The sequence below is a fragment of the Micromys minutus genome (genome assembly GCF_963924665.1).
Source record: "Micromys minutus genome assembly, chromosome: 1".
Lineage (NCBI taxonomy): Eukaryota > Metazoa > Chordata > Mammalia > Rodentia > Muridae > Micromys > Micromys minutus.
The window spans coordinates 96594350-96607358 of NC_137969.1; the positions used below are offsets into that span (position 1 = coordinate 96594350).

Sequence of the window (13009 nt, forward strand, 5' to 3'; positions counted from 1 at the left end):
ATGATACGCATGTGGAAGTCAAAGGCCAGTTCTCTCCTACCGTGAAGTTTCAGGTTGTTGGGCGTGGCAGCAAGTACATTTATGTACTGAGCCATCCTCAGTGGTTATAGTCGGTTATTGACTTCAGAATGTGAGGGAGATCAAGGTCTTTTTGAGGTTAAGATTGAAACAGTTGATCTAGATCCAACCTTCTCATTTTATGTATTAAACGTATTTTATTTATTCTAATAAACATATAATAAGTTTGGATTTATTTTGTTTATGATCTGTATCAGTTTGGCCTTGAAATCAGATCTCTGTTGGAAACGCAGTGCAGCAATTTGTTATTAACACCATTTAGGACCAAGTCTCAGTCCCTTTTCTCTGTGTTTGATAAAAGGGTCATCTGCATCACACAGTTCCTGCAGATCAAGGGAGCAGCAAGAGTGGCCACTTTACTGTTCTTGATGCTTGTATTTTGTGCTTTGTAATTTAAACCTTATAAAATATTTTCTTTATTCATTATATTACTTCTTATAACTATCAAAGGGAGGAAGTACCTAATAGATGGTTAAGTTGTGCTCTTTTTGTGTAGAATGCTATAGAATATAAATGGTGTTTTGTGAGGATTATTTATTTGTTTGTTTGTTTGTTTATTACATATAAGTGCACTATCGCTGTCTTCAGATATACGAGAAAAGGGCATCAGATCTCATTGCAGATGGTTGTGAGCCACCATGTGGTTGCTGGGAATTGAACTCAGGACCTCTGGAAGAGCAGTCACGGAGCCATCTCTCCAGCCCGTGAGGATTTTTTTTAAGTGACTTGGAAATCACCACCAACAAAAAGATTATGTATCGTATAGTTTAGATGAGAAAGTTCCAGAATATTTACTGTAGCATATATATATATACACATACATACATATATACATACATACATACATACATATACTTTTTCGGTCTTTTCAAAAGTTTGGTTGTGTGTTTGAGTTGAGAGGGTAGGTTGTAAAATCTAGGTTGTTGGGTGAGGTGCTCAAGCCTGTGATGCCATGACTGGGGAGGCTCCACTCAGAGTTTGAGGTCACCCTCTCTCTGCTACAGAGTGACATCCTGTCTTCTCAGAACCAAACCAACCAAACAGAGTGATATGTTTATATGCAGTGTTGAGACTTATCTTGAGAGTTTTGTTTATATATAAATGTACAGAATGCTACGAATTTTTATACATCACTGCTTTTCAACTTTTGATTATAACATGCAACTGTTTTCTCTGTACCTCTGACTTTCCCTGATCCTGTGAGGTTTTTTATTCAGATGCTGAGCTTTCCTTTCCAATGTGGTCTGAGGTCTGAGACCCTTGAGTAACAATAAGACACTGAAAAAGTCAGATTATTTTGGCACATTTTAGATTTGGGATTTTTTTTTTGTTAATGAATATTATTTATTTATATACAAAATTAAAGATAACATGTGTCTATTTTCATTTTTACACATGCAATGCTAAGAAAGATATTTACATAAATAAATGGTAATTGTGATATTTTTTCTTTTAACTTTATTTTAAAAAACAAAGATAAAAGAAAAAAATTTTAAACATTTTTGCATAAATGTATACAAATACAATTGTGTCAGTGCTTGGCTTTTTTTTTTTTTTTTTTAGGTTTGATACTCTGCATTAAGTTCTTACTATTTACAATGAGCAAAAAGTACATGTAAAACAGGGTGTAACCCGGAATTAGTCAACGTGTTCTTGGTGTGTAAGGATTGAACATGACTTTTTTTTTTTCTTGAGCTTCACACAGTCTGTGAGTTGATTCTGGGGCAGTCTGAGCCTCTGGGGTTAGCATCCCACTATCAGTGACTGCATATTATGTCTGTTCTTTTGTGACTGGGTTATCTCACTCAGGATGATATTCTTTAGATGCAGCCATTTTCTTAAGAATTTGGTTAAGTCATTGTTTCTGATGGCTGAGTAGTATTCCATTGTGTAAATGTACCACAATTTTTGTATCCATTCATCTACTGAAGGACATCTGGGTTCTTTCCAGCTTCTGGCTATTATAAATAGAGCCGCTATGAACATTGTGGTACATGTATCTTTGTTGTATATTAAAGTGTCTCTGGGGTATATGCCCAGAAGTGGAATAGCTGGATCTTCAGGTAGTACTATGTCCAATTTTCTGAGGAATCGCCATTTGGGATATTTTTAATTATAGTCACTTACTGATGTTATAGACAACTTAGCGGCTTCCAGAAGTATTTCAGATCTGGAACACCAAACCTTTCTCATTGGATTCATGTCTGGGTAACATGTTCTATTTAGCAGTTCTGGCATCTGTACTGAAACCCACTACTGTGAAGTAGTTAGTGTGTAGCATTGTGACAAAGCGATCCTCTTTAGGCTTCAGCGGTGGTGTTCTGATGTAGTCTGTGAATGTGGGTTCCCAGGCTACTGTGAGGGTTCTAATTTGAATGAAACCTGTATATTTTGAATATTTTAGTGGAAACTTAAGAAATGGTGATTGTTTTCAGCATTTGTCAGCATTGTCTTGTTCTTTCTGCATTTGTAGGCTGGTCCAGCAAGCAGTTCTTTAGGTTCCTGATTTCTTCCTAATTTTTCTTTTGGTTTTCAGTTTTGAAAAGCCTTTTTCAACTGACTTTGTGCTTTCTCTGTTTATAGTTTGAGTCTCTGGAAAAGATTTTTCTATTTACTATTTGCTTTTCAGTGGTACTGCTTGGTAATATACATTGAATGAGAGAAGTGATAAGGATAGTAAAAATGGCTGCCTGTATGTGGTTAGAATTCAAAAGAAAGGGGGCTAAAGATGAGATTTGGGAGATGGTTACAACAAGCTTAGCAAAGCCCCTTTGTGACTCCAACTGGATTGGTTCTGTTGGCATAAGAAGGAAACAAATACCATGTCTCCATCTTAGTGCATCAGCCACAGTTCTGACATCTGGAGTAAGAGTCTGGTGGCTGCACACGGAGGAGGAGATGCAGCATTTGTAGTTAGTGAGGCCTCTTGGAGGAGTGTCTGCAAACCAATCAGGATGGTAGTGTACAAACTTCTGTGCTATTAAAAACCCATATGTAATTTATTTTTTATCTTATTTAGTTCAAAGAAGAAATCTCTAAACGTTTCAAATCTCATATTGACCAACTTGTGTTGATATTTGCTGGAAAAATTTTAAAAGATCAAGATACTTTGAGTCAGCATGGGATTCATGATGGACTTACGGTTCACCTTGTCATCAAAACACAGAACAGGTATGTCTGTTTAAATCACCAGTTCAGGCTCTGAGGAGCTTTCCTTGTCCTTAGTATTTAGACAACTAAAGTACCTTTCTTATTTTCTCTTGGGTGTTTGGTGAAAAACAACATTGTGACACCATGCCTTACAAGTATCAGTGTATCTGTGAAGGGAATGTTTCTGTGAGGAGGGTTAGGATGCAGGTCCAGGGCAGGCCCTATTTAATACTTTAGAAAATTCAACTAGTTATTGTGTAACTATTTTGAGTGGTAACAACTTGGTTTTTAGCTGTTCTCTTTAGGAGAAGTTTTGGACATGGTTTTGGTAACAAGTTAGGAGAGTACAAATCATTATTAATGTGTGATAAAGTTTTGAAAGTTATGTTATCATTATTGTTCTGGATACCATCTACATTTTTGTTTCATCATTAGTAAAAGAGCTTCATCAGACTTAGCTGAATTTGGAATGTTCTTATGCCATTCCACTGTGCAAATAATGTAAGATGATGTAATGGAGCAGATGACTGAAGCCTCCTAAAACTTCCCACTTTATTTGTATTAGCTTTGTGGCTAGCCTTACCTTGTCCTGCATAACAAGGGTCAGCTTCAGTCTGTTACCATGTTGCCATACACACTAGGTTTCTTTTAAAGACAGGCTTCAGTCTAGTCCAGGCCAAGATGAATTTGCTCCTCTTGCCTTGGCCTCCTGAGTGCTGGGATTACAGGTGTGCCTCACTGTGAGTTGTCTCATGGTTCTCCCAACTCTTTCCTTGCTGCAGACTGCAGTTGAAAGCATTGTAGTGAAGCAGATCTTACAAGAGCTCACTGTAGCCTTTGCTCTAGGAGCAGCTTCTCAGTCAAGCAAACTCTGGCAGGCTTTTGTGCCGTGTCCCCCAAGAACTGATGAGGAAGTGTGTTCTTCCCTCCCTTGCTTCTGTGTACTTGCTAACCTCTTGCATGACAGTGATGTAGTACAGAGCACACATATGCATACATGGTGATTCATGCTGGGATGTCAAGCAAGTGTAAGGTTGACTATGATTTCTGAGATGTTGAAATGGAAAATAGACCTTTTGATCAGTAAATAAAGTGGTAAGGTCCATGATCAGATTGGTGTCAGATTAGTGAGACTTCTAATAAAGTCTGCTGTTCTGAGGAACTCTAAAGATGGCATCCTGTGGTTAGTGTCAGAGCCCCTGAACAAGCTGGCTGCATCCCTTGTCTTCAGTGAAGCAGACAACTAATGCTGAAGATGAGACAGGAAATCCAGTGAATGTCACACTGAGAAGAGACACTTAACTAAGTAATCCTGGTAAAGTGAGACTGTTGCACTATCCTTTCAACCCAATCACCAGTTTGTTGCATTTTCCTCTTCAACCCTAATAAACCCTTTCAATGAAAACACAACTCAGTAGTTAGGAAAACAAGCTGTGGTCTATTTTGGGCAGATTTACCACTATACTCTATTCCCCTCCTAAGAAATCCTTTTCACTTGCAGTGAACAGTCCTCTTGTTCCCATTCCCTCCTCTCCTTCTCCTCTGACTCCTTCTCTTCCGTTTCCTCTCCTTTTTCCCACCTCCTCTCCCAGTCTAATCATGTATTGCCTTTAACATAAATCTACATGAGACCCTACCTGTTGACCCATCCTTGTCTTGGCTTCAGTCTCTCCTGTAGGTGACTGATCTATCCAGTTGTCAAACACTATGGTGAATTCCCTTTCCAGCTGACAGGCTCTCCCTCTAGTTTGGCACCTGGCCTCCAGCCTTTCCTCCTTTCAGCATGGAGCTGCAGAGAAATTCTAGCTCCTTGGACTATTATGTCAGTAGCCTGGCAGCCAAAGGGGACACTAGAGTGGTCAGAACCAGCCCACTCAGCAACTCTCCCCTTTGTCACAGACAATGCCTTGACAGTTCATCAGCTTTTATGCCTACACATTGTGTCTGTCTGTCTGTCTGTCTGTCGCTGTGTATGGGTATGTGCACATGAGTGCCTTTGGAGGCGTCTGATTCTCCTGGAGCTGTAGTAGTTACAAGTAGCTGTGAGCCACCTGATGCGGGTGCTGGAATCTGAGCACTCTCTCCAGCCCCTTTACTTACTGTATTAAGTTTTTTACCTTTAACAGTTTCAAAGACAGAAGTTAAACTGCTTCTATCACTGTGGAACTAGAAAATAGTTTAATTCTTTGAGCTCTGAGGATGTTGGTGGCCATAATCATCTGTGAGGTGGTAACTAGTTGGCTCTTCTATATAATCACTATGACTGAAAGCAGTGAGACATTTCATGTGTATTGTATTCAGAGAAGAGAGACTGTGGTGATTTTTAAGTTTTACTATGTTTCTAATGTTGTTTGTGACGCTCAGTCATTTCAGGCAAAGTATTGTTGACATTATGTTTACAAGAGCTTATTCTTTGTTTTTCTGGCTACTGGAATGTTAATTGTTTTAAAACAGATCGTTCTGCATCTTACATTGTGATTTAATTATTTACACTAGGCCGCAGGATAATTCAGCTCAGCAAACAAACACCACTGGCAGCAATGTGACCAGTCCACCAGCTCCTGAAAGTGACCCCACATCTGGTTCTGCTGCTAACAGCTCCTTTGGCTTAGGTAAGTTGTGTTTGTTTGTGTGTGTACACGGAGTAAAATGTTCTCTTCCTCCAAAGGCAGTTTAATTAAAGTGACATAGTCACTCAACAGGACAGGTTTTTAAACTTTATGTGGTTTACTTCTGTAACCGTGTTTTGAAAGTAGTTTGGGATACAAGTATGTTTGTTTAGTTTATATTGATATTTTAGTAAGTGACAAGCCCCTCTTGATGATAAGGGTGATGGAGCCTATGTATTCATGGTAATTAGCACAGCATTGCATCTGAGGCTATCATTAGCTGATGTTGAACTCTAATGAACTCAGTAGTAATGGTTTTCATTTATACAGGACAGGCACCTGGTGACTATCTACTGGTCTGTTACTGTTTTCTCTTGTGTTTAGCTTGAAAAAATCTTGCACATGTAGCCTGAGCTACCCTTGAACTCTTCCTGCACTGGCTTCCCTGTTGTGGACATTGTAGATAAGCAGCATCACTCTGGATGACACTGTCCTAGGGGCTGGAGAGAGCAAGTTGGTTAAGAGAGGCTCAGTGTTTGCTCCTGCAGAGGACCTGATTCAGTTCCTAGCACCCATTCTATGGCTCACAGCCATCTATAACTCAAGTTCCAAGGGATCTGACACTGCCTTCTGATCCTGGGGGAACTGGGCATGCGTGTGGTTCCCATAACAGGCAGGCAGGAAAACACTCATAAACATAAAATAAAAAATAATTTAATCTAATGCTTTAAAAAAAAATCTTGAAAGTAAACCCATGAAAGAACTGCTTCCTGAGTATAATAGTGAAGCATCTCTTCTGTCAGCCCAAACCACTTCCTCTCCTCCTGCCTCCTCCCTCACCCTCCCCACATGGTTATTTATTTACTTGCAGTTGTTGAGAAAACATGTTGTGAAGGTAACAAAGGTAGGGCTGAACACGAGCTTAAATGTCATCACCAGCCCCTAAGGCAGCTAGTTTTTCTTAGGTCTCACTTTCACATATTAAGAGCCACACCCTTTGGCCTTTTCATAAGAACTTTCAGGTGACAATTATTATATGCCAGTATATAGTGCTCATGTTTTAGAACATGGTGTGGACTGCTATACAGCTGCTGCTGGGTGGCAAGGAGGGTGCAGCAGAGAGCTGCTTCCCTCATGGTGTAGCCTCTGTTTCCAAGCTTCTGCCTGCCACCCCAAAGGCAAATGAGAAGAGGCGGATTGAGTCTATAAATTGTGCTTTATTTCAGAGCTGGTAATCCGGGGAGGCCACATCTAATCTTCTGCCAGCAAATTCTATGGGGTTGGGGAGAACAGAAACAAGGTGATTGATTCTTTCAGAGCTCAGTTTGCCTCTGGTCAGATGGTCAGCAATTGAGACTGGGCAAATATCTCCCATGTTATCCCTTTCATGCATCCCCTATTCTGTGGGTGTCTAAGTTCAAACAGTTCTTGAAAGAAACACAAAATAATTAGTGTCTGCTGGTATCAGGGTTATATTAACAAGAGCTTCTGGTCTGCTGTGGTTGAGGTTAACTCTGAGCAAACCATTAGCAGTGTGTGTTGTTGGCTGTTACTAAGGTGTACATGCAGATTTCTTTTATCCATTATGGGAGTACAAGTATGTCTTCCTAATACACATATAGAAGTCCCTATCTGTAGCAGCAGGAAGTCCCTTCAAATGTACTGTGTCAGATAGCCCATTGAGCTATAAGTTCATTAGCACCATGATGACCTTCATCTGTGTCACCAGCTGAGATGAAGGCTTTGGGGCAACACTTCATATCTAAGCCACAGCATAGGAATTGAAGCGGAATAGTTGAATACTAAGGATAAGGTCATAAAAATGAGTAATAGGAATTGTTTTATTTTAAATGGTTTTTAAAATATAGTTAATGATTCTTCATATTTTAGCACAAACTTCTGATTTTCATTTTTGTTTTTTCTTTAAGGTGGACTTGGAGGACTTGCAGGTCTTAGTAGCTTGGGTTTAAATACTACCAACTTCTCTGAACTACAGAGCCAAATGCAACGGCAACTTTTGTCTAACCCTGAAATGATGGTCCAGATCATGGAAAACCCCTTTGTCCAGAGCATGCTGTCAAATCCTGACCTGATGCGGCAACTGATTATGGCCAATCCACAGATGCAGCAGTTGATACAGAGAAATCCAGAGATTAGTCATATGCTTAATAATCCAGATATAATGAGACAAGTATGTAGAAAAGTAGTTCTTTGCACTTCACTAAAAGTGTGTGTATGTGTAAATGTTATTTTCTGTGCTAGTGTATTTATTATATAGTTAAAGAAAGTTCCAACCATTATTTAAGTCAGAAAACAATATTATTTAGTTTGTTTGAACTCTGAATTTTTGCTATGCTTGAAATTTCTTTAAAGTCCTCCTTAGAAAATGGCCTTTCCATACCAGTCTCTCCTTGTGCTATGGGGAGAAGGAAAGGTGGGTCCTAGAGCACAGGGTGGGGAGGTGATGTCGGCGCCCTGCTCCTCACACATTTTACACAAAATAACAGTTTGGAGGAAGGGAGAATATATAATATTCCCAATATTCATCAGAATATATTGTATGAAAATATTTTCAATAAAAACATTTAGATTTGGTATGGTGGCACATAGCTTTAATCCCAGTACTGGGAGGCAGAGGGAGGAGGGTCTCTTACAAGTTTGATTAAAGTCAGCCTGGTCTACGTAGTGAGTTCTAGAACAGCAGGGACTATAGAGAAATCTTATCTGAAAATCTGTGGGGTTGGGGGTTATGGGTTTAAGAAACTTAAAAGTGTGTCTTTGGAGATGGCCAACTTAAACTATTTTGTGATAACCTGTGAAATATATGTTGTAATTCCACCAGGAATTTTAAGAAGTACTTTACTAATTTAAATACAGCAAAATTGCCCTTTTTGATTCTAGAATTGGATGACACCCCATCCTTCAAAATAGAATCAGTATTTCCATGAACTGAGCAAATGAGGTTAGGCTTTTAACAGATAGACAAGTGTGGGCAGTCAAGTTCCTGATGGAGCTGTGATGCTGACTCAGGGTGACTGGAATCCCGTGTCGTATTTTTTCAAAACAGCTGTTTTAAAAGTTCAGTGTGGCTGCCTGGCACTAGGCACAAGCGTCTCCATTCAGTTTCCTGGGGCCCAAGACAGGAGCTAGTCCACGTCAGTGGCTTCCCACAGACATTGGCTGAACTCAGAAGGAATTCCTTGAATATTTCAGTGCTTTTTTTTTAAACTGGAGATTTCTTTTTTAGACACTGGAACTTGCCAGAAACCCAGCGATGATGCAGGAAATGATGAGAAACCAAGACCGAGCCTTGAGCAACCTAGAAAGTATTCCTGGGGGCTACAATGCCTTACGGCGCATGTACACAGATATTCAGGAGCCTATGCTGAACGCCGCGCAAGAGCAGGTAATCACCTATTCCAAGGCTCAGGTCTGAGAATTGTTCTTGTCTAACATAAATAGTCTGTGACTGAGGGTACTGTTATATAGAGAATGGTTTCAGTGAAAAACAACTCCATAATTAATGTTTATCTTTTATTACAGTTTGGTGGTAATCCATTTGCTTCCTTAGTGAGCAGTTCATCCTCAGAAGGGACCCAGCCTTCTCGAACAGAAAATAGGGATCCATTGCCCAACCCGTGGGCTCCACAGACTTCCCAGAGCTCACCAGCCTCTGGAAGCAGTGGTAGCACCACTAACACCGTGAGCACCTCTGCTGGCACTGCCACCAGTACCCCCGCTGGACAGAGCACCTCAGGGCCAAGCCTGGTGCCTGGAGCAGGAGGTATGTGTGCCTCACATTGATGATAAGACTGGTGCTGATACTATTCTGTGTGCATCCTTTTATGAAGACTCTTTGTTTCAGGCTTTTAGGATTGAGTAGAATTAATATTTATTTAGCACATGTGTGTGTGTGCATGCCATGTGTGTACAGGAGCCTCCGGAAATCAGAAAAGGTGCCTTAGAAGTGAAGTGCTTGGCTGTGAGTCATCACGCTGGATCAGTAAGCTCTCTCTCAACTGCAAGAGGAATAACATATTTTAAGATGACAATGACATTAGCCTGGTTGCTATTTGAAGAATATATCTTAGGTGTTCTGGTCTGGAATGAAATGCCCCTCCCAGGTTTATATGTTAAAGCTTCAGCTGTTGTTAACTGTTAAGGGAGGTTTGAAAACTTGGGAGATGGGCAGGTCACCAGGGGCCGGTCCTTGCATGTATCTCCACCCTTGCTCCTTTGCCAAGATTTTCCTGCTGTTGTGGGCTGATGTCTCAGGAGTCATGAGCCATAATAAATTCCTCTTTTAAAAATCCCGGCACTTGAGAGGCAGAGTTAGAAGGATGTTGAAATATTAAAAAAAAAAAAATCCATGCTAACAGAAGGATATCTGTGAGTTCAAGGCCAGCCTGGTCTACAAAGTGGGTTCAAGACCAAAGCTACATACAGAAAGCCCAGTCTCAAAAAAGAAAAAGGAAAATTATATTTAGTATTTTGTCATAGTTACATAAAAGTGACTAGTATAATGGGGAGTCAAATTTAATGGAACGAACTTGATTCTAAAGTCATTTAAGTAACCCAGGACGCAGGAAATAATGGCCAAGTGACTGAAAAATAGGAAGATAAGCTGAATATCCACTTATTGATGAAGAAGTAATTTGTCCTCATTAATATCCTGATTATACTGCTATTGTTAGATACTTACAGGATATGCCGTGAAGAAATTCAGATTTAGATGTCTGAACACCTAAGTTGTTGCTGTACTAACTCAGACATATGCATCTCTTGCTTCATTGATTCTTTCTCTCAGCCAGTAAACAGTCTTTAGCTCTAGAAAATCATAGAGACAGATTACATGTTGTATAGCTCTTTTGTGTCTATCTGCACTGGTTTTGAAATTATTCTGTGTTACGTCTCTGATTTGCTGAAAAGTATTTCCTTCTAGGGGTATATGGCTTCATTACCATATATGTGGCTTTTTTTTTTTTTTTTAATCTAGTTTCTTTGTACTTTGTAGATATGTAGAGCCATAGGAATTAGGCATGAAGCTCAGATAACAAAATTGAGATTTTTTCAGATAAGATGAAAGCACTGTGTGTTGGATCTTAGCAGAGGCCAGAATGGACTTGGAAATTGTCTGCTGAGTCGGAATGGTGGTGCTGGTGACGTGCGTGAACAAAGGTTCCGGAGTTGGCATAGTCAGAGATAAGGGTATGTTGATATTTTTTCTGGAAGGATTGGTCTTGATGTCACCCTTAGGTAATTGCTGTTGGTAGAATTCTGGTTGTTGCTGAATATGATTTATTTTGCTTTTTGAGTTTTGCTCTGTGCTTTGTGAACCAAATCTTAGTACAGTTGGTATGTGTGGCCATTTTTTTAGGCCAGCCAATAATTTTGTGAATGCTGGAATCTGGGTATTGAGGTGTTCAGCTCTCTAGTTGATTTTCAGTTAACAGTTTTGCTTGTGACTCTTCTAGTTAGATGCTTCTTTCTGGGTTCATTCCTGTTGTTATGTGAAGATTTGTTTGTTTTTTCTGGAGGAAATTTTACATACATGATGGTTAGTTATCTTTGTACATTATCAGTAAGAATGTTTACTGAAGATTTTAAACCAGTTTTGTTTTCACAAGTCCTAGTAATAATAAGATAGTGTGTGTCAAAAGAAATTGTTTTCATTTCCTGAATTTTAGTTGGTCTTAATCTGTATCTATGGATTCTCAAAGATCAGTTCAAAGGCCCAGGCCATAGGCTGGAGCAGAGCTACCGCCAGGTGTGTTAACCAGCAGTCTTCTGCAGCCAGGTGTGTTAACCAGCAGTCTTCTGCAGCCAGGTGTGTTAACCAGCAGTCTTCTGCAGCCAGGTGTGTTAACCAGCAGTCTTCTGCAGCCAGGTGTGTTAACCAGCAGTCTTCTGCAGCCAAGCTGAGGACCATCATCCAGCAGCTAGGGAGACTGACCTGGGGAGACTGCCTGGATTTGGGGGTTTAAGACCATCGTAGGTAACAGTGACTAACTACCCCCCCCACGTGCTCCGCCACCCAAAAAGCCAAGTTTCTTTGTCAGACCTCATGAACTAAAATCTTACGTGGTCAGGTGTAAGATCTATTGGGGAGGGAAGTTAATTTATTATTTTTAGATTAGCATAAAAAGCATTGGGATTCACAAGGGCTTCTCTGTGTATGTGAATCATTGTGCTTTTCCTTTTTTTCCTATCGTACTATTCTTCCCCATGTTCTATTTTGCCAAACTGGTTTTTCCCTTCTCCGAGTTAATCCAGTTTCTGCCTTTTTATTGCATGTATTCAGCTCTTCCCACCTCCATTAAGATCTCTTCCTCCACTCTCTTGATCCCGTCTTTAGTGCCTTGGTTTAAACACTCTTAGATAGAATTAGACACACACACAACTTTACATCTAAATTCCACGTGTGAGAGAAAACAGGTCTGCCTCACTTTACTTAGTGTAGGGACTTCCCATTGCTTCCGTACATATCTTTACTAATATCATGATGGCAGTTTCCTTTATGCCCTTCTGCTTTCACTGCACATAGATGACACGTGTTCTTTATTGGCGTGTCTGAGGCATGTTCAGGCTGGCTCCAGAGCCTGGCTGCTGTGAATGTACAGCAGTGTTCCTTACCCAGGAGTACTGTAACTGGGTCACGAGACTGCTCTGTTTTCAGTTTCTTTAGGGTCCTCCACACTGCTTTTCTTAGTAGCTGTACAAATCTATGCTCCCTCATGCAGTGACTGTGCGATTCTTGCCCACATCCTCGCCAGTGTTTTTTCTCACACAGTCTAGCCGGGGTGAGCTGCAAACTCAAAGCAGTCTTCATTTGCATTTCTCTTAATACCTAAGGCTGCTCAACTTTTTCAAGTATTTGTGTGTTTTTGAGAATTGTCTACCCAGTTTATTATCGGATAGACTTACTGAGGGGTAATTTGAGGTTTGTTGTTTAGTTTTATATTTCTTTATGTAGTTTCGATATTAATACCATATGGTATGTAGTTGGCGAATACAACTCTCCTCCCCCGTGGTGTTTCCTTTGCTGAGCAGAAGTGTCTGGATCTCATACTGTCTCCTTGCCAGCAGCGTTCGTGATTGCTCCCTGCCCTGCTGGCGTCCTGCTAAGAAACCCATGCTTGAGCCTGAGTCTTAATATGGTTCCTCAGCAACTT

At 40.2% G+C, this 13009-nt stretch overlaps 1 protein-coding gene across 4 annotated transcripts in view; it reads left to right on the forward strand.

Annotated features, from left to right (window-relative positions):
- UBQLN1 (ubiquilin 1) overlaps positions 1 to 13009 on the forward strand; it is a 39142-nt gene that overhangs the window by 14015 nt on the left and 12118 nt on the right. For all 4 annotated transcript variants that reach the window (XM_080942356.1, XM_080942357.1, XM_080942358.1 and 1 more), the window contains exons 2-6: positions 3098 to 3249; positions 5725 to 5840; positions 7766 to 8028; positions 9085 to 9243; positions 9381 to 9621. In XM_080942356.1, the coding sequence (XP_080798482.1) occupies positions 3098 to 3249; positions 5725 to 5840; positions 7766 to 8028; positions 9085 to 9243; positions 9381 to 9621 (931 nt within the window). The remainder of the gene's footprint in view (positions 1 to 3097; positions 3250 to 5724; positions 5841 to 7765; positions 8029 to 9084; positions 9244 to 9380; positions 9622 to 13009) is intronic.